This window comes from Phyllostomus discolor, chromosome 4 (genome assembly GCF_004126475.2).
Source record: "Phyllostomus discolor isolate MPI-MPIP mPhyDis1 chromosome 4, mPhyDis1.pri.v3, whole genome shotgun sequence".
Lineage (NCBI taxonomy): Eukaryota > Metazoa > Chordata > Mammalia > Chiroptera > Phyllostomidae > Phyllostomus > Phyllostomus discolor.
This window is the reverse complement of record NC_040906.2, coordinates 84529514-84553886: the sequence shown is the minus strand read 5'-3', so window position 1 is coordinate 84553886 and position 24373 is coordinate 84529514. Positions and strand designations below refer to the sequence as shown.

Sequence of the window (24373 nt, the reverse complement as noted above, 5' to 3'; positions counted from 1 at the left end):
GGAACATATCAAGACAGCCAGGATGACTGTGACAAAGAAAATATTGAAAAACAGATAAAAACAATGGTTTTCCAGAGTGGTAAAACAGAAGATACAGGGATGAAAGTGCTTTAGGACTTTTCTACTATTAAGAGAGGTGGATTTTAATCATATGACATATTATTCAAAAACAGCTTGCCTTTTTGAGCCCTAAACTCATTAATCCTTAGAGAAGTAGCAACTAAAACAGTAGTCACTATGCATAATTATATAGTAATATATGAAAATATGCATTTAGTTCTAAATCCATTATATTAAAAGTCAGACTGCATTAAATATATCTATATATTTATTTATGAAAATAAATCATGAGAAATCAGGCATAATTCTTAACCACTTGTAGTCATACAAAGTAAGGATTTGAGTAATAATAGTCTTTAACCTAGAAGCTTCTTGAAAACCTAAAAAATAATGCTACTGAAGTAAATTCCACTGGTTATTCTCTTGTGTACCTGATGAAGAATACACCGTGGTCACTGCATTCACATCCAAATCCATCATAGAGCCACAGCTGGATTCCGTCAAGGTCCCTTGGATTATCACAGGTGCGATGGTCATATGGCGCAGAGCTGCCTTCAATGGTGATATATGGTTGTACTGAACTGCAGACAGGCATCCAACAAAACCTAGGGTGTTTGCTTTAACAACTTCAGAATCTATTCCAAGATTCTCTGCAACATGAAAGACAATCGCCATTTAAAAAAAAACAAAACTGTGCTCCATATTCTCTTTTAAATAGTGTTTAAAGTTACAGAAGTTACCTTATTTTTGAATAAGGGTAACCATCCTCTATCTCTTTTCATCTCCTCTTCCCAAACTTTGCCTCTACTACAAGTTTAATTAGATTAACCACATATCATTAAAAACTACTAGGGTCACTTTGGCTTTGATATAATGTTTCAAACTTTAAAATTTATATTCACATATTTTATGAGATATAACAAAGACACTAGATATTTTTTACACTCTAGATGTTTTATAGAATTTATATCATTATCTCCATCACTATTTATCACTGAATGCTAGTGATTAGTTCAAACACACTATAATGCTCATCACAACATTTAACTCAAACATACGGAAGGAGATAAATAAAAAGAAGGGGGCAGAGAGATTATAAGAAGGGGAACTGTACAGTAAATGAGTCAGTCTGGCTCCCTCACCCAGATGTCTGGGGAGCTAAGATAAGCTGTGTTCTCATAGCCTTGAGACTGAGTCTAATAAATGGTTCCCATAGCTTTGAGGGGGGCTCTCATGCACAGAATCATCCTGTGTTATATACAATTTATTCTGGCACCCTGCTGGCTTTGTGTGCATTTAGTATATAAGGGGCTAGGGACATCCCGCTTCCCACTGGGGACATGCAACTTATGGCATGTGTGGATCGCCTACCCTTCAATAAAGGCTTGTCAAGCATCCTCATGGCTCATTGACTTTTCTTCTGTCTGCCTGAATCCCAAAACCTGTTGGACCTTGAAAGGTTGTAACATAGGAACCCCAAAATCCAAGAACTTATTTATAAAAAATTGTATATTCATCCTTACATATTTAAACTTCAGGTACCTTCAAAGTACTATCCACTTGATGAAATACACCTATTGAGATATTTTTCTATTGTTGAAAACAGTTTCTGAACTTCTTGATTTTGATGCCTTTTAGTGCTGCTACCTTTTTTTTTTTATTATTTCACTTCTTCCATATCAGCAAAACAATTCCCTTTGAGAACTTTTTTCACCCAGGGAAACAAGGCAGGTAGAGCACAGGGGCCATGCTGTTTTTATTCAAAAAGTACTGAACACTCAGCACAGTGTGGCCAGGTGTTCTCATAAATCAACCATCATGAAATGGTCAAACATGTTGAAAGAGTCTTAAAAAATTTTTCTCTGAAGCTAAATACAGCCTCTCAAAATACTAGCAGGTACACTGAAACAAATGGGTTCCCAAAACACTCACCTACCAAGGGAAGCCTGTACTATAAGGGGCCTCCCCTCCAGAAGATAATTCTATTTTGGGGGGTTCCCTTTATATTTGGAACTGCAAAAGACACCAAATAGAAACAGCACACTTGAGAAAAAAGAAAGTAGGAGGGATCACACTACCCAATATCAAACTATACTACAAGGGCATAGTAATTTAAACAGTGTGGTACTGGCATAAAGAACAGGCATATGGATCAATATAACAATATAGAGTCCCTTTTCACTTTTCAGGACTTTTATGATTACACTGGGACCACCCATATAACCTGAGATGATTGTCTCATTTTAAGGCTGGTTGCTTAGCAACATTAATTTTGTTTGCAAAGTTAACTCCTCTTAGATGCTTAGCCTAACATATTCACAGGTTCTGGGAGTTAGGACTTAATTTGGGGAAACATTCAACCAAAACTGCTTATGCTTTTCTTGTTTCTTATAAACTATGTCTTAGCTAATTTGTATATAAAGACATTAGTCTATTAGAATGTTTTTGAGAGATTTTTAAGAAGGCAGCATAAGGAGTTAGAATTTCAAGTCATAAAGACTTTGGTTCAAATCTCAACTTTGTCAAATGATCTGAATATCTTTTAACTTTAATAAGTGTCAGTGTCTCCATCTATACATCTTTGATGATAATAGAATATAAATGGATGCAATTTTGAGGGGAATAAAATGATACTTTTAAAACAATGTATAGTAGATATTCAACTGATGGTGAATAGTGAGTGTTTGCAGCTTTTAATTATTTTAGAAAACAATTTCTTCCTACCACACCTTAGTTAACAAGATTATATAAATTGAAAATAAATTGTAACCATCCTAACTTTTCCCCCTCTATATCTCTGTAAGAATGAAAAAGAATATTATATCAGGCCTCATACTGACAGTATTTTCTCCTATCAGGATTCCATGTTCTCTTCATTTCTTTTCAGAAACATCTCAAAGTTTTCATCCTTATTAAACATTCAAAATAAATACACTTCCTTAGAGATAAGACTTTATTAAAAACAGTTCTTTCTCTAAGGAGAGAATGTCATATTCTGGCATTTCCCCTGATTTCTCCATGTACTTATTCTGTACTTGGAGCTTGTATTCATGGGAGTCACTATAGTGATGACTTCCCCAAAATTTGGCAACAATATCTGCTCCTTTTTGACTGAGTTCTGGAAATGAGATCTAGCACTTTTAACTTATACCCTCAAGGTAGAGCTACAAAGGCATGTCACTTTCCACTGCATCCAAATTCTACAGTGCAAAAACTACATGCCAGTTTATACTTCCTTTTCTTGTCCTTGGGATCTTCCTCAAAATACTTCAGATCTGTAACTCTACCCCTTGATAACTGTCAATCAGTAGCTAATGTGCATTGTGAATTATAGCTCATTGATTTCTGGTGTCATTCAGGAAATAGAAACCAGTCTTAAGGACTTTTAGGTCAGACTGTTGCATAACACTGTTGAGTAAGTCTCCTATGAGATAAAGACTTTAAGCTCACAGTAAGAAATAAGCATATGTGATTCTTCAATTAGCAAGTAACAAATATGCACCATTACAGTAGAATATTCACATTTGTTGAATTTTCTATATCATTACTTGAAAAGTTTTCACAGAACTTTATATTATATTAAAGATAAAATGCATTTATGAATTAATTTTATTCAGTTTTTAGGTTCATAAATAACTAGGTGAGGGGACTATTCATAAATAAATGTAAATACAAAACCACGATGTGATACCATCTCACACCTGTCAGAATGGCTATCGTCAATAAATAAAAAAAGAACAAGTGCTGGTGAGGATGTGGAGAAAGAGAAAACTTTTTTGCATTGTTTGTGGGGATGCAGACTGGTACAACTACTGTGGAAAGCAGTATGGAGATACCTCACAAAATTAAAAATGGATCTGCCTTTTGACCCAGCAATCCCACTTTTGGGAATATAACCAAAGGAACCCAAAACACTAATTTGAAAGAACAGAAACACTTCTATGTTCATTGAAGCATCAGTTACAATCACCAAGATATGGAAGCAGTCCAAGTGTCCATCAGCAGATGAGTGGATAAAACAACAATGGAACATTTACACTATGGAATTCTACTTGGGCATAAAAATGAAGAAAATTTTACCCTTTGCAACAGTATAGATTAACCCGGAGAACATTATGTTAACTGAAGTAAGCCAGTCAAAAAAGCAAATACCATATGATTTCACTAATATGTGGCATCTAACAAATAAACTGAACTTGTAAGCAAAACAGAGACAGACTCATAGATGGAAAACAGGTGACAGCTAGTGGGAAGGGTGAAGGCTTAAGAGGTAGAGAGGATTGAGCACTAAAAAAGAAAGATTCATGGACATAGACAATAAGGTCATGATTACCAGGGGAGGGAGATATAAGGGGAATAAATGGTAATGGAAAAATATAATTAAGGTGATATATTTAAAACAAATAATGGATTTTCCCTTCTTGGGTAGCTCAGTTGTTTGGAGCATCATCCCAATACACCAAGGTTGCAGGTTCAATCCCAGGTCAGGGTACATATAAGAATCAACCAATGAATGCATAAGTAGAATAACAAACTGATATTTCTCTGTCTCTCTGTCTCTCTCTTTCTCTCTCTCTAAAATCAATGAATAAATTTAAAACTTATTTATTAAGAAAAAACATATACACACATGGGGAAAAAACATACAGACAGCAGTCTGGTGACTACCAGAGGGAAAGAAGGCTAGGGGCAGGTAGAACAAGGTAAATAGGGGATAAATGGTGATGGAATGAGACAACTTTGGGTGGTGAACATACAGTGTAGTATACAGGTGATGTATTCTAGAACTGTACACTTGAAACCAATGCAACCCCAATAAATTCAATAAAAATAATTCAAAAAAGCATTGATAATATGGTTTCTGATTTACAGTAGTCTCTCCCCCTCTCTCAATTACTGATGGATAGAATAGTGTGCTATAAAAGCACATTTGAGGTTAATTAAATAGACCTGAGTTGATGAATCAGGCCTCCATACATATGACTTATATTTTCTCATTTCTGAGTTTCAGTTGTATCCACTGTAAAATAATGATCAATAGTATTAATCACATGAATTGTGGTGTAAATACATATAATAATATAAGTATGATTCTTAGCTTAGTGTACATAAATGAATTATTATTATTATTATTATTATTATTACTCTTCCTAAAACTCACCCAAAGAGTTCCAAACTCATTTACCAAAATTCAGTGGCCCTCAATGGTGTCCATATTACCATATTGCATCTATATGAGAGAATTAAGATATAAATGGTGATATGATACCTGTGAAGTCTTTCCACTAAATTGCCCCTTGATAAGGTCTCACAACTGAATGAACCTAGTTCTAAAATTTTGAATGACTAGTTGGTTAAGTTTTTATAGACTATTTTTTTTCAAGTATTTTAAAACTTGCCCTTGCTGGTGTGGCTCAGTGGTTGAGTGACAGCCTGTGAATCCAAGGGTTACTGGTTCAATTCCTAGTCTAGAGCACATGCCTGGATTGTGGGCCAGGTCCCTAGTAGGGGACATGCAAGAGGCAAACACACATTGATGTTTTTCTCCCTCTCTTTCTTGCTTCCCTTCCCCTCTCTCTAAAAATAAATGAATAAAACTATTTTTAAAAACATATTTTAAAACTTCACTTTCTACATTAATTTGCAAGTGTTCATTTCTTCAAAGCAAAACTATATCCCTCTATTAAAGCAAATGGTGGCACCAAAAATAGCACAGAATCAATTTTAGCTTCAGAATGTACAATATTTCCTATGTTCACAATGTTCTACACTAAAAAGTGAAATACCAATTCAAAAGAACCTATGCACCCCGATGTTCATAGCAGCACAATTTACAATAGCCAAGCAGGAAGCAACCTAAATGCCAATCATTATTACTCAATGCATAACACTTTTTTGTAGTATTGTCATTTTTTAAATATTTATTTTTTAATTATAGTTTATATTAAATATTATTTTGTATTTTCAGATATACAGCATAGTGGTTAGACAATCGTATGCTTTACAAAGTACTCCCCCTGATATTCCAGGTACGCATCTAGCACCACAATAGTTATTACAATATTATTGACTATATTCCTCACACTGTATCTTATATCTCCATGACAATTTTATAAGTACCAATTTGTATTTTTTAATCCCTTCACCCTGCTCCCTAACCTCTCTTCCCTCTGGCAACCACAAGTTTGATTTCTTCATCCATGAGTCTGTTTCTATTTTGCTTGTCCATTTATTTTGCTCTTTAGTTTCCATGTATAAAGTTCAATCATATAGCATTGGTCTTTCTCTGTCTGACTTATTTCACTTAGCATAATACTGTCCATGTCCAGCACTGGACTGGATTATCTATAGGATGAAAAAAAACTTCACCTCCATAGCATGACTTACAGCCATTCACTAGCTAACTCCACTTGCCCATGCAGCCCTTCTGTGCTACACACAACCTGACTGCTTCTTTTGTCAAGAATAGGCACACACTGTTCTCTCTGCCTGGAAGGCCTTTCTGTCCCTTATCCACCTGGGTAACATGTTCCTTCTCGGCAAAACCTACATTTATTTATTGGCTCTCTCTGACAACCACACTCTGTATGAGACAGTGAGCCAGCAATCACTAGCAAGCAGATATTTCCCTTATTAAAGGCTACATTTTAAAAAAGGATACATTTAATAGAGCAGCAGCGATTTCAGGCAGTAAGTCTTATAAGTGAGGGAGACAACTGTGGCTGTGGGAGAACACTTGGCATGATCTAGGAAAGTGGTGATCAAACTGGGTATGCCAAAAATTTCCAGAGAAATGTATAAAAATGCCTATTTCTTGATTTTTACTCATCTAGTCTAGAGGCACCCAAGAATTTGCATTTTCAAATTATATTCTTAGACAATTATGATATGGATGATTTATAAACTATACTTGAAGAAACACTGATATAAGGAAGATGGCTTGGAATAAATATACTTAAATGTATGCTTAAGTGACCAATAAGTTATAGTCATGCATAAGAGGACAAAAAGAATGTTCCAGACACAAAGCAAAGCCTGTATAAGGCTGAGAGCAAGAAAGTTCACCACATTTCAAAACACCAAAAAATCAAGTTAACTCTGCATTAAAGTAAGGCAAAAGGTGGTTTTGAAAAGAGAAGCAGAGGTCTGGCAGACTGAAGGACACTTCTCCATATCCCCAATGCATTTTGTTCACTGACTTCAATCACACTCCTTTTACTTCACTGTAATGTTTACAAGTCTGTCTGAACACTGAATTGAAACTTTGTTGCTCTTAGAGAACCTGTCTTTTTCAGATTTACAGCCACATTAAGTGGGACATAGTGTCCGATAAGCAGAGTAAGTGTTTAGTAAGTAGTAAAAGGAATTAATGAACGAAAAAAAAATGTTTCTTAATATCATTGGTAATGCAGCCTAGTCAGGAATATGTAGATACATCTCAAACTTATTCATTCTTGCCATATATAAGCACAGTTTTTCACATCTATATTCATACTCATGGCATGTAATGTGGAACTCTCTTTGATGACAACCAACACTGTCAGTTACATGCAGACCAATTTCTGGAAGCTAATCAAGATTATATATACATACACACACGTATGTACACACATATGTATATATAAAATCTTGTGTGAATGTGTGAATATATATACTCATATATTCAGTTTAAAAGACAATTATTTTTTTATGAGTTATAAGAGCTTGATGTGCAGGCTGAATGACCTAAATTTGTCTGCTCTAAAGAAGGAGAAAGTAGTGCTATTCAGTAGGACTGAATGGATACCAGCCAAGAGTGAAATAGCTCCATTGGTCATAATTATATTCAGTGCTGCTTCATTGCGTGTGTGTGCATGTATTCTGGTGCTGATCTATACCTACCGCCCTTACACTACTAGTAAATAATATTCACTACTAGTCAATATTATGTGTCAGGATGACTTTTGAAGTACTGCTCCATAATAATACTAGAGGATATTAATTATTGCACATCTAGCAAAGAATGTTATAAAGCATCATGAAAATGGCACACACTAGCATTAATACGTGGAAAATATGAACTAGTCAGGCATTATACCCACTCTGCAGATGAGAAAAATAAATTCATTGGGATTCAAAAACACTGTAGCTAGAATCCCTAGCTCTTCCATTACATTTTTCTTCCTTTGTATACTGCCCTTTTCAACCCACACACCAGAGCTTAACAACCAGGCTTCCAGAAAAGCTTGTCTGGTTTTACAAATGTCTCATCTTGTAATTTTAGAAAATCAACTAGTAAATATACATAAATCATAGTGTGGTGAGGCTACAGGAAAACCCTTTAAGAAGGTACCATTTTCAAGTTTCCTGAGACAAGGCCTGAGTTTGAAGCACATTAGGTGTAGAGGTCAGGGAAGGCCTGCAAACTGTGTCTAACATAGCCACACATCCAGGAATGACTAGATTAGAACAGCCCTAGGATTTGGCAGCTGACCTTTCTGAGAAACTAACAGAATTTGTGCTGTTTCCAGGGCCTGAGGGAAGGAAGGAGTAAAATATGTAGGACATATTTGTTTTTGTATGTCTTGATTATCATCCAATGTATGATTAGTTTTTTTTACTATTAAATGAAAATAATCACTGAAATAACATTTCTAATATAATGGCCATAAAGAAGATACTTTATCTCAGATTCTTTATAGGTAAAATTGAGCTGATCATAGTACATACCTTGAAGTTTGATTTTCAAGATGCATGGCATAGCCAAGAATAATGTTCTCCTCGCACAGATATTTACATCTTAAACCCCAGAACCTGTGAATACATTATTTTATATGGCAAAGAGGACACTGCTCCTGTGATTAAGGGTCTGTAGAAGAAAATGTTATCCTGGGTTATGCAGATAAACTTCATCATTATAAGGGTCCATATAAGATGTCAGGGTTTGAAAGCAGAAGTGAGAAATATGATGACAGAAGTTCCAAAAAATCCAGGAAAGGGATACAAGCCCAAAAATACAAGCCGAAAAAAGAAAGAAAACAAATTCTCCCCTGAAGCATCCAGAAAAAACACAGCTCTGCCAATGCCTTGATTTTAGCCTCAGAAGGCTCACTTAAGACTTCTGACCTCCAGAACTATAATATATCATTATGTTGTTCTTGATAAAGACTAATTGTAACTTTAAAAAAACAATCTGTTTGGGACAGACTCCTATGGGAGGAGCTAGAGCTTATGGAACTCTTATATGCAATTATAAGAGTAAGCAAGACCTGTGTAGGAAGAACTCTGTGCTCATAATAGAGCTCTGTGGTTCTCACTTCCCCTTCTCTTAACTTCCTCTTCCCTTGGTTAAATCCTCTCCATCTTTGCTTACCAGACAGAGTGTGCCTGTGGCTTGCCATGTCTGAACACAAGTGGGTTGCAGCCTTTTCTTTCTCCTAAGCAAATCTATGGTGATGAAACACCTAATCAATATTAATGTTAGATGAGCATTTTGAGCCACCAAGTTCGGGGTAGTTCACCATAATAGCAATGGGAAAACAGCACACATAGGGATGCTCTGTGAATGCTGAAGTGGTACTATGTTTCTACATTTGAAACAAGCCCAGATAGTTTTATCTTATTGGCTATAAGACAGTGATAATTTCTTGTTTGAACGTTTCTATTCAGCAAAGGTAGAAGTTGAAAACATCCCCTTTTTTTTTTTGTTCCAATAAGCATGAATTTCAGTTATCACCATATAAATTGCACCAATTCTGCAATGAGATGGTTTATGTTTTAGTGATCATGATATAAACAAAACTAATTACATAAACTATTATTTCTGCTGCTAGCTCTTCACTCCACAAATTAATATGTAAATAACAGATGTGCATCATGATTAGAAACCGATCTCAGAATTTCTTTCCAAGACTATTGGTGATTGCTCACTGTGCTATCATTTACTCAATTTATACACACACAACAACAAATATAGTTGTTCTACTTCTTGGTCTCTCAGTACTAATTCCATGCGACATTTTACAAAAATAGATAACCTAAACAAGGAACTGGTCAGCAAAGATAAAATTTTAGCAAAGAAACAGAAAATGATAGCATTGGAAATAAAATTCAAATGTAAGTTGATGTATAGCAGAGATAGCTGACCATGGAAGTGCTGATTCTGATGCTGTTTGAGAGACACTAGACCTGCAGCCACAGGGAATTAGTGAGGGTGATATGAATTGAAAATGACACAAGAGTTCGTGACAAAAAGTATGTCAGTGTCCCTGAGGAGGTGATGTCAGCAAAGGATAAAAACAAAAACTTCACATTATAGGAATTGTCCAAGATGATTCATAAGATCGGAAATACAAAGAATAAAATGTTAGAGACTGCCTCACATTTTCAAAGGAATATGGTAGCTCACAAAGACATCGCATAGATGCTCCCTCTTTATTTTCTCAAACTAGAAGGCTGGGACTATTAAAATTATGTTTAATAAGCTTTTTACAAATGAAATACTAATGCTCAATATTTTTAATATTACTAAATATTAGTTTTATTATTTTTATTCCCCTAAGAGTGTTTGTTTGACAAAATGTTTTAGAGGTCATAAAACTCCACATAGTATTTTTTCTGACAGACTATTAAGATGTTCTTTCCCAGTTTTAGCCTGTGTGTTGACTTGCACAGTTCCGCATTGCTGTATAAAACAATGTCTACCTGCACACTATCCATTAGGAAAGGATCTCCTAACATATGCCACATGCTGCTTACAGTGCCTTATGACACCAACATCTTCTCTCTTATTATGTCAGTTTTAAAGGTAAGGAAGTGCAGATAAGGAATGCTAAACATATGTCCAAAGTAACAGTAGGTGATGCAGCTGGGATATGAACCCTCCTGTGTTCAAGCCTAGAATGCAGGAGGTTAGCCTGGTTTCCTCTTATAATCATTGACCTCCTGGGACATGAGTGATGGACCAGCTTTGTGCTACTCAAGTGAAATGAGCAGTCAGGTTATGACAATCACATCAGAACTACCTTGTAAAACAGGAATTATGTTAATCACTATGCCTGAGACAAAATAAATTAAGGGTTAGAAATTAAGGTTAACTTGTCCAAGGTCTCGGAGTAAATGCTATCTATAGCTTGACTTCAGACAGAGTCCAGGTGTGGCAACAAGGGCCATTCATTATATCTTATTAAATAAATGTGTTTAGTGATTGAATCTTTAAATTATTTTCTATATTTTTTTCCTGAACTTGGTAAATATTTTTCTCATGAATATTTTTCTCATTTTTGTCTTCAGCAATGTCTGTTCATCTCAGAGGGCCAAACTCTCTTCTTTCCTGATGAAAGATGTTAACTGATGGCACCTGAGTGAGGTAAGGATGTTTGATGACTATGTCCTGTGTTGTCCTTAAGGATAACATTTTTTATTGTAAAATGGATCTGGAATTACTTCATGAAAAACATATTTCTGGGGTTTCATTACAAGAGGTAATTTGGACCTAGCATGTTTTGTAGTTGGTTTCAAATCACACCACAAATTCAATAAATATAAAATTCAGAATAAAGTGTTTACAAAGCATTGGTCATGTGGTCTACATAAAGGTTGAGTCTTCTTAGCTTTTAGAACAGGCTTACTACAATTACAGTGCAGGACCTAAAAGCTGGTCCTGCACTGTATGGCCCCAGGCCAGAAGCCTCCTCCTATAGGCAGCCCCCCAACCATTCCAGTTTCAAGAATGCTCCCTTGACTGGAGAATATAGAACTCCACATCTATGGCTATAGTCTCAGACTTAACCATATACTTCTTGTTTTCTCTCTGGAACTGTTTTCTTTGATACATAATAAGGTGGCCTTCAGCATAATGGAGATCAAACTGATTTCAATGACCCAGACATGGGCAAAAGTACTCATCTAATGATTTCTCTCTAGGGCAAGGGAGACCCATAAAAAATGGCCCCAGCCCTCAGTCATCAGTTTTTCATCTTATAATCATTGTTCTTTCATCAGTTTTAGGGTTTGACTGAAATAGTAGCTTCTGCTTCATCCTTTCTACATCTCATTCAGAAAATATAAAACCACAAATTATCGCTGTTACTTATAATTTGCATTTGACTGATTATATCAACTAAAGAAGAGAGAGAGATACAGTAACCCAAATAAAGTCAGTTTATTTTATTTCCAGTTATTAGAAGGCTGATGCCTCCCAGTGTCTAGGGTTGGTGATTTGGCTCCAGATATCACTAGGGTCCTGGAAATTTTTTTTCCAGGATCCTGATTAGTACTTTCCTCTCCACAGACAGCTGTTACCTTATTCTCATAAATGACTTTAGGCACTTCAGCTACCACCATTATATCCCAAGCAGAAGAAAGTAAGGAGAGCAAATGATAAAGGGGCACATACTCATTATATCAGGCCTTTTGCAACCCCTTGTGACTTTTTGGAGCCCACTGTCCAAGACAATGTCATATGACTATTCTTAACTCAAGAAGGATGAGAAATATACTGTTTTTAACTGAAAACATTGCTTCCTAAAAACAAAAACCTAAAAACACCACAGTGTTCAATTAAGAAGAGGAGGATAACATGCAGCAGAAAAAAAGAAGGAGCTCCTACCCTTTGTGACAGCATGGATGGAACTGGAGAGCATTATGCTAAGTAAAATAAGCCAGGTGGTGAAAGACAAATACCATATGATCTCACCTATAAAGTGGAACCTAATCAACAAAACAAACAAACAAGCAAGATATATCCTGAGACATTAAAATTAAGAACAAAAGGACAATAACCAGTGAGGCGGTGGAAGGGGATAATGGGGAGAAAGGGGGTAAGAGTTTCTAGGAACAACTATAAAGGACACATGGACAAAACCAAGGGGGAAGTGGAATCAGGGGAGGGAGGTAGGGATGGCTAGAGTGGGGGTGAGTGGTGGGGGGTAAATGCAAACAACTGTACTTGAACAACAATAAAATAATTAAAATAAAATAAATTTAAAAAGGAGAAGCATACATATTGAATATTAAATACGCTCTTAAAAGTATCTGGCTTAGCTTCTTTTGGGCAAATATTCTTTTTATCTCTGTACTTTCTTTCAGTTAAGCCATTATGCAACTTTCCTCTAGATATAGGTAGCATAATCAGTGAATCAAACTCTGTAGTTTGACATTCAACACTTCTACTCATTAACATTGTAACCGTAGGGAACTTACATGATATTTCCTGGACAAGTCCCTCATCTCTGTAATGGGAATGAGTGTAGTGGTAGGCTAAGGAGGGCAGCAATCTTTGACATTCCTTTCCATTGAGAAGTCTGTTTCCCCGCCTTCTAAATATCCATTAAGTTGTGGCTGCTTAGATCAATGTAATGCATTGCAAGTGGTACTCTGTCAGTTCCAGAACTAGCCATCAAAAGGGTGGGCACCTTCTGCCTTGGGGATTTTAGGCCTCACGTTACCATGTAAGAAGCCCTACTTTTCTAGTAGACCAAATGGAGAAAACTTCACATTAAATGGAGAGAAAGAAGGGACAAGCTGATCTCAGCCTTACAGATTTCACTGCCAAAGCACCTCACAAGTGAGTAAATCTGTTTAAGTTCCTCCAGAAGCCCAACTACTAGCTCTGTATTAACAAGAGACGCTAGTTAAATTCAAAGGGAGCTGAAGAACAAACCAGGAAGCTAAGCCCAAATTCCTCATCAACAAATTGTAAGATATTTTAAAACAGATATTGAGTTAAAATACTGAGTTCTAGGGTAGGTTGAGGCATAACAATAGGTACTTAAAATTCAATCTCATACGTTTATTATGAGGATTAAATGTAATAATGAAGGCAAAGTTATTAACTTACAGCCTGGCACATGGTACATGCTCAACAAAATTTTACTTATATATTATCTCCCAGGATTCCAAAGACCTGCCTATGCAAGCAGGCTTCCCACTAAACTTAAGTCTTTAACATATACTCACCACCCCAGAAAGTCTCCAATTAGACTTTAATCTTTTACTTTGATTCAGCCACTTTATTACTTCTTTATTATTCATGTACCAATTTTTTCTCTAAGACTTTGAGCTGTCAAATGGGGTTTATGCTGTATACACCTTTTATTAAAACCTGTATCACATAGTGAAATAAAGGTAATCACTTTTTAAATTTTTTTTTTATTTTAATCATTGTTCAAGTACAGTTTTCTCCCTTTTACTCTCAATCCAGCCCACCCACCCTAACCTCCCCACTTTTCTCCCATTATCACCCTCCCCTAGTTTTTGTTCATGTGTCCTTTAAATTTGTTCTGGTAACCCTTCTCATTCTCCCTTGAAATTCCCTCTTCTCCCTGCTCTGGTCACTGTCAGCCTGTCCTCTATTTCACTGTCTTTGGTTACATTTTGCTTGTTCCTTTGTTTTGTTGTTTAGATTTCTATTAAAGGTGAGATCATATGGTATTTGGATTTCTCTGCCAGGCTTATTTCACTTAGCATAATGCTTTCCAGCTCCATCCAAGCTGTTGCAAAGGTTAGGAGCTCCTTCTTTCTTTCTGCTGCATAAAATTCCACTGTGTAAATGTACCATAGTTTTTTGATCCATTCATTTACTGATAGGCATCTAGGTTGCTTCTAGCACCTAGCGACTGTAAATTGTGCTGCTATGAATATCGGGGTGCAAAGGTTCTTTTGTTTTGGTGTTTTAGTGTTCTTAAGATATAGTCCCAGCAGTGGAATTGCTGGGTCCAAAGGCAGATCCAGATTTAGTTTTCTGAGGAAGTTCCATACTGCTTTCTATAGTGATTGTACCAGTCTGCATTCCCACCAATAGTGAGTGCACTAGGGTCCTCTTTTCTCCACAACCTTTCCAACACTTGTTGTTTGTTGCTTTGTTTATGATAGTCATTCTGACTGGTGTGAAGTGGTATCTCATTGTGGTTTTAATTTGCATCTCTCTGATAGCTAGCGATATTGAACATCATTTCATGTGTCTTTGGATCTTCTGTATGTCCTCCTTGGAGAAGAGTCTGTTCAAGTCCTTTGCCCATTTTGTAATTGGGTTGCTTGTCTTCTTAGAGTGGAGTTGTGTAAGTTCTTTATATATTTTGGAGATTAAACCCTTGTCTGTGGTATCATTGGCATATATGTTTTCCCATGCAGATGGTTCTCTTTTTATTTTGATACTGTTTTCTTTAGCTGTGCAAAAGCTTTTAATTTTGATGAGGTCCCATATTTTTATTCTTTCCTTTATGTCCCTTGCTCTAGGAGACAAGTCAGTAAAAAAGTTTCTGCGTGAAATATCTGAGATTTTCCTACCTACGTTCTCTTCTGGGACTTTAATGGTGTCATGCTTTATATTTAAGTCTTTTATCCACCTTGAATCTATTTTTGTATAAAGTGTAAGTTGGTGCTCGAGTTTCATTTTTTTGCACATGGCTGTCCAGTTCTCCCAACATCATTTGTTGAAGAGGCTATTTTTATTCCATTTTATGTTGCTGCTTCCTTTGTCAAATATTAATTGACCATAGAGGCTTGGGTTTATTCCTGGGCTCTCTGTTCTGTTCCATTGGTCCATGTGCCTGTTTTTATGACAGTACCAGGCAGTTTTGATTACAGTGGCCTTGTAGTATAGTTTAGTGTCAGGTATTGTGATCCCTCCTACTTTACTCTTCTTTCTCAAAATTGCAGCAGCTATTCGGGGTCGTTTATGGTTCCATATAAATTTTTGAAGTGTTTGTTCCATGTCTGTGAAATATGCCATTGGTACTTTAATAGGTATTGCATTGAATGTGTAAATTGCTTTTGGTAGTATGGACATTTTGATGATATTAATTCTTCCAATCCATGAACAGGGTATATGTTTCCATTTGTTTGTGTCTTCCTTGATTTCTCTCCTCAGTGTTATGTAGTTTTCTGAATACAGGTCTTTTACCTCTTTGGTTGGGTTTATTTCTAGGTAATTTATTTTTCTTTTTGCTATATTAAATGGGATTTTTTTCTTGATTTCTGCTTCTGCTGTTTCATTGGTGGTGTACAGAAATGCCTTTGATTTCTTGATATTGACGTTGTGTCCCGCTGTTTTGCCAAATTGATTTATTAGGTCAATCAGCTTTTTGCCCAAGTCTATGGGATTTTCTATGTACATTATCATGTCATCTGCAAACAGTGACAGTTTTGTTTCCTCCTTTCCAATATGGATCCCTTTTATTTCTTTTTCTTGTCTGATCGCTGTGGCTAAAACTTCCAGTACTTTATTGAATAGAAGTGGTGAAAGTGGACAGCCTTGTCTTGTTCCTGATCTTAGTGGAAAAGATTTTAGTGTTTCCCATTGAGTATGATGTTGTCTGTAGGTCTCTCATATATGGTCTTTATTATGTTGAGGAATGCTCACTCTATTCCCACTTTGCATAGTGTTTTTATCATATATGGGTGCTGTACCTTATCAAATGCTTCCTCTGCATCTATTGTTATAATCATGTGATTTTTGTCTTTGCTTTTGTTTAGGTGATGTGTTACATTTACTGATTTGTGAATATTGTACCATCCTTGCATCCCTGTGATGAATACCACTTGGTTATGGGGTATGATCTTTTTAATGTATTCTTGGATGTGGTTTGCCAATATTTTGTTGAGGATGTTAGTGTCTATGTTTATCAACGATATTGGACTGAAGTTTTCTTTTTTTTTGTTGTGTCTTTATTTGGTTTTGGAACTAGGATGATGTTGGCCTCATAAAAAGAGTTTGGGAGTATTCCATCCTTTTGGATTTTTGGAATAGTCTGTGAAAGATAGGGGTTACTTCTTCCTTAAATGCTTTGTAGAATTCTCCTGTGAAAACATCTGGTCCAGGCTTTTGTGTGTTGGGAGGTTTTTGATTACTGCTTCAATTTCTTTTGTTGTTATTGGTCTGTTCATGCTTTCTGCTTCTTCTTTATTGAGTTATAGAACATGATATTTTCTAGAAATTTGTCTATTTCACCTAGGTTTTCAAATCTCTTGGCATACAGTTATTTGTAGTAATTTCTTATAATCCTTTGTATTTCTGTGGTATCATTTGTAATCTCTCCTCTTTTATTTCTAAATTGTGTGTATTTGGGTCTTCTTTCTTTTTTTCTTGATGAGTCTCCTTAAAAGCTTGTTGATTTTGTTTATCTTTTCAAAGAACCAGCTCTTGGATTCATTGATCCTTGGAATTGTGCTTTTAGTTTCTATGTCATTTAATTCTGCCCTGATCTTGGCTATTTCGTTCCTCCTACTTGCTCTAGGCTGTTGTTGTTCCTTTAGTTCTTTTAAATGTAGGGTTAGGTTGTTTGTTTGGAATGTTTCTAACTTTTTTAGGTGGCGCTGTATCTCTATGAACTTCCCTCTCAGTAATGCCTTGTCTGTGTCCCATAAGTTTGGGGTTGTTGTGAGTTTGTTTTCATTTGTTTCCAGAAACCTTTTGATTTTTTCCCTAATTTCATTCTTGACCCATTCATTGTTTAATAGCACGCTATTTAATCTCCATGATTTTGACTGTTTTTGGTGTTTTTGCTTGGGGTTGGTTTCTAGCTTCCGTCCTTTGTGGTCCGAGAAAATGCTTGGTATGATTTCAATTTTCTTGAAATTGTTGAGGCTTGTTTTGTGTCCTATCATGTGGTCTATCTTTGAAAATGTTCTGTGTACATTTGAAAAGAATGTGTATTTGGCTTCTTTGGGATGAAGGGTTCTGTATATATCACTTAAGTCCATTTCATCTAGGGTATTGTTCAATGCCACAATATCTTTGTTGATATTTTGTTTGGATGGTCTGTCCATTTTTGACAGTGTGATGTTAAAATCCCCCAGTATAATTCTGTTGCTGTCAATATCTTTCTTGAAGTCCTCTAAGATTTTCTTTATGTATTTGGGTGCTCCTATGTTGGGTGCATATATATTTACAATATTTACGTCTTCTTGGTGGATTCTTCCCTTGAGTATTATGAAGTGTCCTTCTGGGTCTCTCTTTATGGACATTTTTTGTTACTCTATTTTGTCTGACATGAGTATTGCTACACCGGCTTTATTTTACTGTCCATTTGCTTGGAAAATTTGTTTCCAGCCCTTTGCTGTCAGCTTGTTCAGGTCTCTTATCCTGAGGTGGGTCTCTTGTAGGCAGCATATGTGTGAGTCATGCTTTCTTATTCATTCAGCTATTCTATGTCTTTTGATTGCAGCATTTAATCCATTTATGTTTATGGTTATTATTGATAGGTAATTATTCATTGCCTTTTATGTATGTGTGTTCCTCTCTCTCTCTTTCCTTCTCTCTCTCTCTCTTTTCTTTCCTTTCCTTAAAGCAGCCTCTTTAGAATGTCTTGCAGAGCTGGTTTGGTGGAGGTGTATTCTTTTAGACTTCTTTTGTCTGGGAAGCTTCTTAATTGGCCTTCTATCTTGATTGAGAGCCTTGGAGCATCAAGTATCCTTGGTTGCAGACCTCTGGTTGTCATTACTTGGAATATTTCTTGCCATTCTCTTCTGGTTTGGAGTGTTTCCATTGAGAAGTCACCTGTTAGCCTTATTGGGACTCCCTTGTATGTCACTTCCAATTTTCCCTTGCTGCCTTTAAGATTCTCTCTTTGTCTTGAAATTTTGCCATTTTAATTATGATGTTTCTTGAGGTGGGCTTCTTTGGGTTCCTCTTGATTGGGACTCTGTGTTTCCTGAATTTGCGTGAGTTTTTCTCTCAACAAATTAGGGAAGTTTTTCAGCATACTTTTTCAAATAGGTTTTCTATCCCTTGATCTTCTTCTTCTCCTTCTGGTATCCCTATTATACGGATATTATTATGTTTCATATTGTCTTGCATTCCTCTTAATCCCTCTTTATTCTTTCTGAGCCCCTTTCCTTTTTCATGCTCTTTCTGGGTGTTCTTTTTTACTTTTTTCTCCAATTTGCTAACCCGGCCTTCTCCTTTATGAATCCTGCTTTTCATTCCTTCTACTGTGTTCTTCAGTTCAGAAATTCTGTTCTTCATTTCCTTTTGGCCCTTGTTGATAGTTTCTGTTTCCTTTTTCATGTCGATATATTTTGCAGTGAGATTATTGTAGCTTCCCTGTAGTTTCTGGTAGCTCATTGTGTGGTCAATTGAGCTTCCTGACAATCATTTTTTTAATTCAATATCTGATAGTTGAGTTGCCTATATTTCATTGAGCATTCTTTCTGCGGCTTCCTCCTCTCCCTTCATTTGGGGATTATTTCTTTGTCTTCTCATGGTTCCTGAGACTCTTGTTGTTAGCCTCTGTTTCTTAAATTGATCTGTTCTTGTTCCCTGTGATTATGGTGTGAACTTCTGTGGTAGAATACCTGTGAGATTTAGTGGTGCAGTTTCCTTCCTGTATCCTGGTGTTCACAGCTTCCCCCTACTCTTTTTTTGTGATCAGTTGGAGGAGTAAGGCAAAATGGTTTAAGACACCAAGACAGTATTCTATGATATTTACAGTAGCAGCCAGTAGAGAAGAGATGGGAGATCCTTTGGCTCCTTATTTTGTTAACCATGATCTTCCACCCCACTAGCCACGTTTTAGAATGGATGCGATGAAGATAGGACTCTTATTGGGGACAAGAGGATTGTTAGTTGGATCTAGGATGCTGTGAGCCTGTGGTAGTCCAGATTCTGAGGTAGGGTGGGAATAAAGATTAGTAAATAGGAGTAGTGTGTAAAAGAATAGAGACAACCCCCACAATAAGGTAGTTCAGGAAATTGTGAGGTGGGCTGAGATCAGGGAGGGGTGTTGTGTAGTATTTACAATTGTATGAACTAGGTCTTATTTATAGTAATATTAAAGCAACAATCATGTGGCAGAATCTATGAGATCTAGATAACAAGAATAAGCAGTATAGAACCTTGGGAGGTGTACTAATGGAACGCAAATGAAGGATAGTAAATTATCAACACCCTGAGACTGAGATAACAGGGGCATCCTATCAAATGACAATATAACCATCCAAGCAAAGATGATTATACAGAAAGAAAAAGAAAACAAAATACTATTAAAATAAAAAATATCAGAAAAGTGAGAAAAAGATATTACAAATTTGCAGTAAGTTGCAAGCTAAAAAAAGGGGAAAAAAAGCAGAAGATGGAATGCAGGAGAGATAAATTTGGAGTGGAAGGGATAATACTAGGATGGAAGGAAGATAAACATAAGAAATTGAGAGATATGAAAATAATAAGAATTAAAAAATAAAAGGTCACTTAAAAAACAAGATAAAATCAAACAATCAACCAACAACAACAGCCAAAAAAAACAAAAAACAAATAAACAAACAAAAAAAACACCTCTTGTTGGTTTCTAACTGGCCAGACAAGTTTTTCTGGTCTTGCTGGCTTAAGCAGGCTGAGGGGCCTTTGGAATGCTTATCACTCTTCCCAGTCACAACTCTGTAAGTCTCTTGGGTACTGTCCCCAGGGCCAGCAGTGCGCTCTCCCCAGAGTCAATCCGATTTTCCCCTGTAGGATCCTGGGTGCTCTCCAGCAAGCTCTCTGGAGCTCACTGCCAAGCTCTCCCGAACTCCTGTGTATTTTCTCGGTTCACGATGCAAGCTCTGGGGATCACAAGGGGACACACGCTTCCCTCAAATTTCACTGCAGGAGGCTCTATGTTCTCAGGAAACACCCGCATCTTTTCTGTATTCATTGTGCAAGCTCCGGGAATCCTGACAGGGTGTGCACTTCCACCAATTTCCCCATTGTGGGCTCTAGGAATCCCCGAAGCGCCACGTCCCTTCCAAGTTCACAGGGCAAGAGTCCGGAATCCCAAAGGGGAACATGCTTCCCCGAGTTCACTACCACAGGCTCCAGAAAACCGCGAACCCCCGAGCCCTTTCCTTGTTCAGGGCTGGGAGGTCTGGGTTTTCCACAGATCCACACTCCCACCAGGCTGGGGCATGTGCGCACAGCCAGGCCACCCCTGGTCCTGTAGGCCAGGGGCATTCGCCCATCCTGGGGCTATGCATGGGTGCTTGCAGCCCCTCCTTGACTGTCTCCCAGTCCAACTCGCCCCTCTGTGCCTTCAAGCAACAGGGTATCCCCTGGTGTTGCTCAACCCCCGTTAAATGTGATCTCTTGAGTCAGGCGAGTCTGGGTTTGTATACCAGGCCGACCGATTAATAATTTAAAAAAATGGATGAATCTTATCATTTCAATTGCTTCAGAATCTGACCCCAAGGTAGAAGTTTGAATGTAGGTAATATATTTGGGAAGTGAAGAAAACATTGGTGTGGAGATGGAAAAGATAATGATAAAGGAGCTAGTAAGGTACATTATCAAGCCAATCATTGCTGAAAACAAAAGGACTTAATCTTACATGAAAAACTCTATCAGATGTATCCCAATGATGGCTATGGTATGTACACACTAGCTCAAATTATCATTGACTGAGGGTTGCTCCCAGCAGTCACTAAATCCCTGACACTTCTGGCTTGCCATGTTGGCAGGCAAAGCAAACTTCAGTGGCCAGAGAATAGGCTCAGCAAAATGATTTCAGGGACTTCAAGCTGTAAATAAACTGGTGTTGGAGAGGTAAAGGCAAGGGGACAGGATAGAGTACTAACCTCATTTGATAGAGTTAGTTTAGACAAGTGACTGAAACTTAATTTCCCTAGCTCTCACATTAGGATAAAAATAACTCCTCCAAAAAGTGATTGCCCTGAACTCTATCTACATTATTTCTAAAACTCCTAATGTCCTGTCTCTGTGGAATCACAGATACCATAGAATAAATGTTGGGAAATAGTTTGGATGAATAGATGATAGTTGACTAAAATTCAGTCATTCAATTCAAAATAACAATGACTCTCTTTAAAACATTTATTCCCATCATCCCAGAAAGAGCAAAGATGACATTGAAGATAACACTGTCTCAGTTTGAATCACTCAAATACTCTAATAAAAGAACATGAATATACTCCAAATGAATATACTGAGCAAGAGGAAAACCTTTATGTGAAATAAAAATAGCAAAGTACCTGCTGCCATGTATATCCTAGTAATCACTGACATCAGCAGTAACAGGTAGGAAGAGTATTTACATTTTCTTTTAATCAATAAACACCAAGTATGTCATATAGGAATACTTGAGTATATGACTAAAAATACTGCATACTGTGATAAAAAATAGAATGGAATGCATTAGAAAACAGCTTTCTAGGTAAAGAAGACAACAATGTTACACTTAAGGATTTACTCTTCTTTCTGTGACCACCCATCACTTTCTATCATCTTACAGATCAAGTAAAACAAATAAATAATTGTGAATTTCAAGGACCTGGGCCTGCCTGTTTTCCCCATCCCATCCCCTACTGCCTTAGTCCTTGGCTTTACAGAATTGAGCCTTTTTAAGGGGACACCCCATGCACAAAGTGAAGATATTGTAGAACAGGGAGAGCTAGAAGGCACAGAGATTCTCGTTGGCCAAGATTTCATTGTGGCCTGAGTCTCAGAGGAATTCTTTCTACCGTTTGCATTTTCAGATTCCCCTTCTGTAACTGTGCTTCCAGATGGCTTCTAATAGTAGTCAGTGACTGTGTGCTATGTAGTTTGTGTACAAATTAATGTATGTACTCAGACACATATATGAAATAATTTAGTTATCAAACAATCCTGATAGATAATAATGGTTATTCCTGCTTAACAGATAAAAAACTGGAGACACCCCCAAAAAAGGACATGGATCTCTGCCAAACAATGATTGAGCCAGGGGTCAGGCTCAATCTGCTAGTAGCTGGAGCTCATGTGCTGTCTCATGTTGTCCTCCTCTGCCTCTGTAACCTCTGCAAGTTTCACTGTGTTCTGCTACTCAGGTGAGCCTCAAATAATGATTAATAAACAAGCAGCAGCTCTGTCCAAAATAAGAGGTATACATTTTGTGATAATATTTGGGTAGATGAGAATGCTAAGAAATAAAACAACTTGCTAAGGAATGCTAAGGAATAAAATAACTTATTTTATAATAAGTTAAACCCATTCTTTACTGTCTGTGGAAGTCCTGGAAAGAAAATGTTCTTTCTTTTTTAAAATAGTTTTTAAATTTATTTTTAGAGAGGGAAGGGAGGGAGAAACAGAGGAGAGAGAAACATCAATGTGTGGTTGCTGGGGGTCATGGCCTGCAACCCAGGCATGTACCCTGACTGGGAATCGAACCTGCGACACTTTGGTTCGCAGCCCGCGCTCAATCCACTGAGCTACACCAGCCAGGCAAGAAAAGGTTCTTTCACTGCTGTAACCACATGTACTTTGTCCACAAGCTGAAGGGCAACAGTGGAGCATCTGGATCTAGTGTTGTTCAAAATAATTCACATATTGAAATGAAAACTACAGTTGCTAATAGCTTAAATGTGACACATAATTTGACCTTTCAGAGACTGACCCAAAAGAAATGTATGTTTCATATCTCATTTATATATGAGGAAGGTGATCTTTCTTATTGACATCTAGATAACTGGGGACAGTTTTGGAACTGGAACCCCTACTGTACTAGTCATGGGTCTCCAGAGAAACAGGACCCAGAGAATATACTTACATATATATACCAAAGAATCATAAAATTCACCCAAAGCCAGCAGGCTTCAAACTGAAGAAGAGCAGAAGTTTCAGTCCAATGGAAGACCAGGCAAGGTCTGTGTTCCAGCTCACAGGCAAAAGGAGTTACCTTCTTTTCCACCTTTTTGTTCTAGTCAGGCCTTGAACTAACTGGATGAGGCCCACTCACCTTAGGGATTGTAATTTGTTTTGCTCAATTTACTGATTCAAATGTTAGCCTCATTACAGAATTTCCCTCACAGACACACCCAGAATAATGTTTGACCAAATGTCTGAGCACGTTGTGAACCAGTTGAGCTGATACATAAAATTAATCATTACACCCACTTTGTAAATAGGTCAACACAAATTGGAGCTCCCCTTGATTGAAATTTTTTTCCCCGACCTCACACAAGGAAACTGTTGTTTTATTAAAGCTATTAAAGCTTCACAGCAAGTTAATTACAAAAATACAGATGCATGGATATAAGCAGCACATAAAAAAGCTTTTTGTTATAGAAAAGATACCACCATGATGTTCTTGTAGGATTAGACAGATGAGTAATGAACTAACTTCAGACACAGACTTTACCACAGCACACAGGGGTGACTGGGCACCCTAGTTGGAAGTTCTGAGTCCTAGTCATTACCTCAGATCTTTAGAAATCCTTCTTCTCTCCCTTTTTAAAGCCTGTGGCATGTGCAACACCTTGAGTCTCAAATGTCTTCAATCTACTTCTCCCAAAAAACTAAAAGCTTTATGTGACTTGTCCCTAAGGTACCATGAATTAGTATTCTTATCCAGGAGATTTAAGGATTCTC

General features: G+C 37.0%; 1 protein-coding gene across 1 annotated transcript in view; it reads right to left on the bottom strand.

Moving 5' to 3' along the window:
- The window catches only part of CNTNAP5 (contactin associated protein family member 5), a 959167-nt gene that overhangs the window by 5119 nt on the left and 929675 nt on the right, over window positions 1–24373 (bottom strand). Inside the window, exon 22 of the mRNA XM_036022576.1 lies at window positions 492–710. Within this exon, the coding sequence (XP_035878469.1) occupies window positions 492–710 (219 nt within the window). The remainder of the gene's footprint in view (window positions 1–491; window positions 711–24373) is intronic.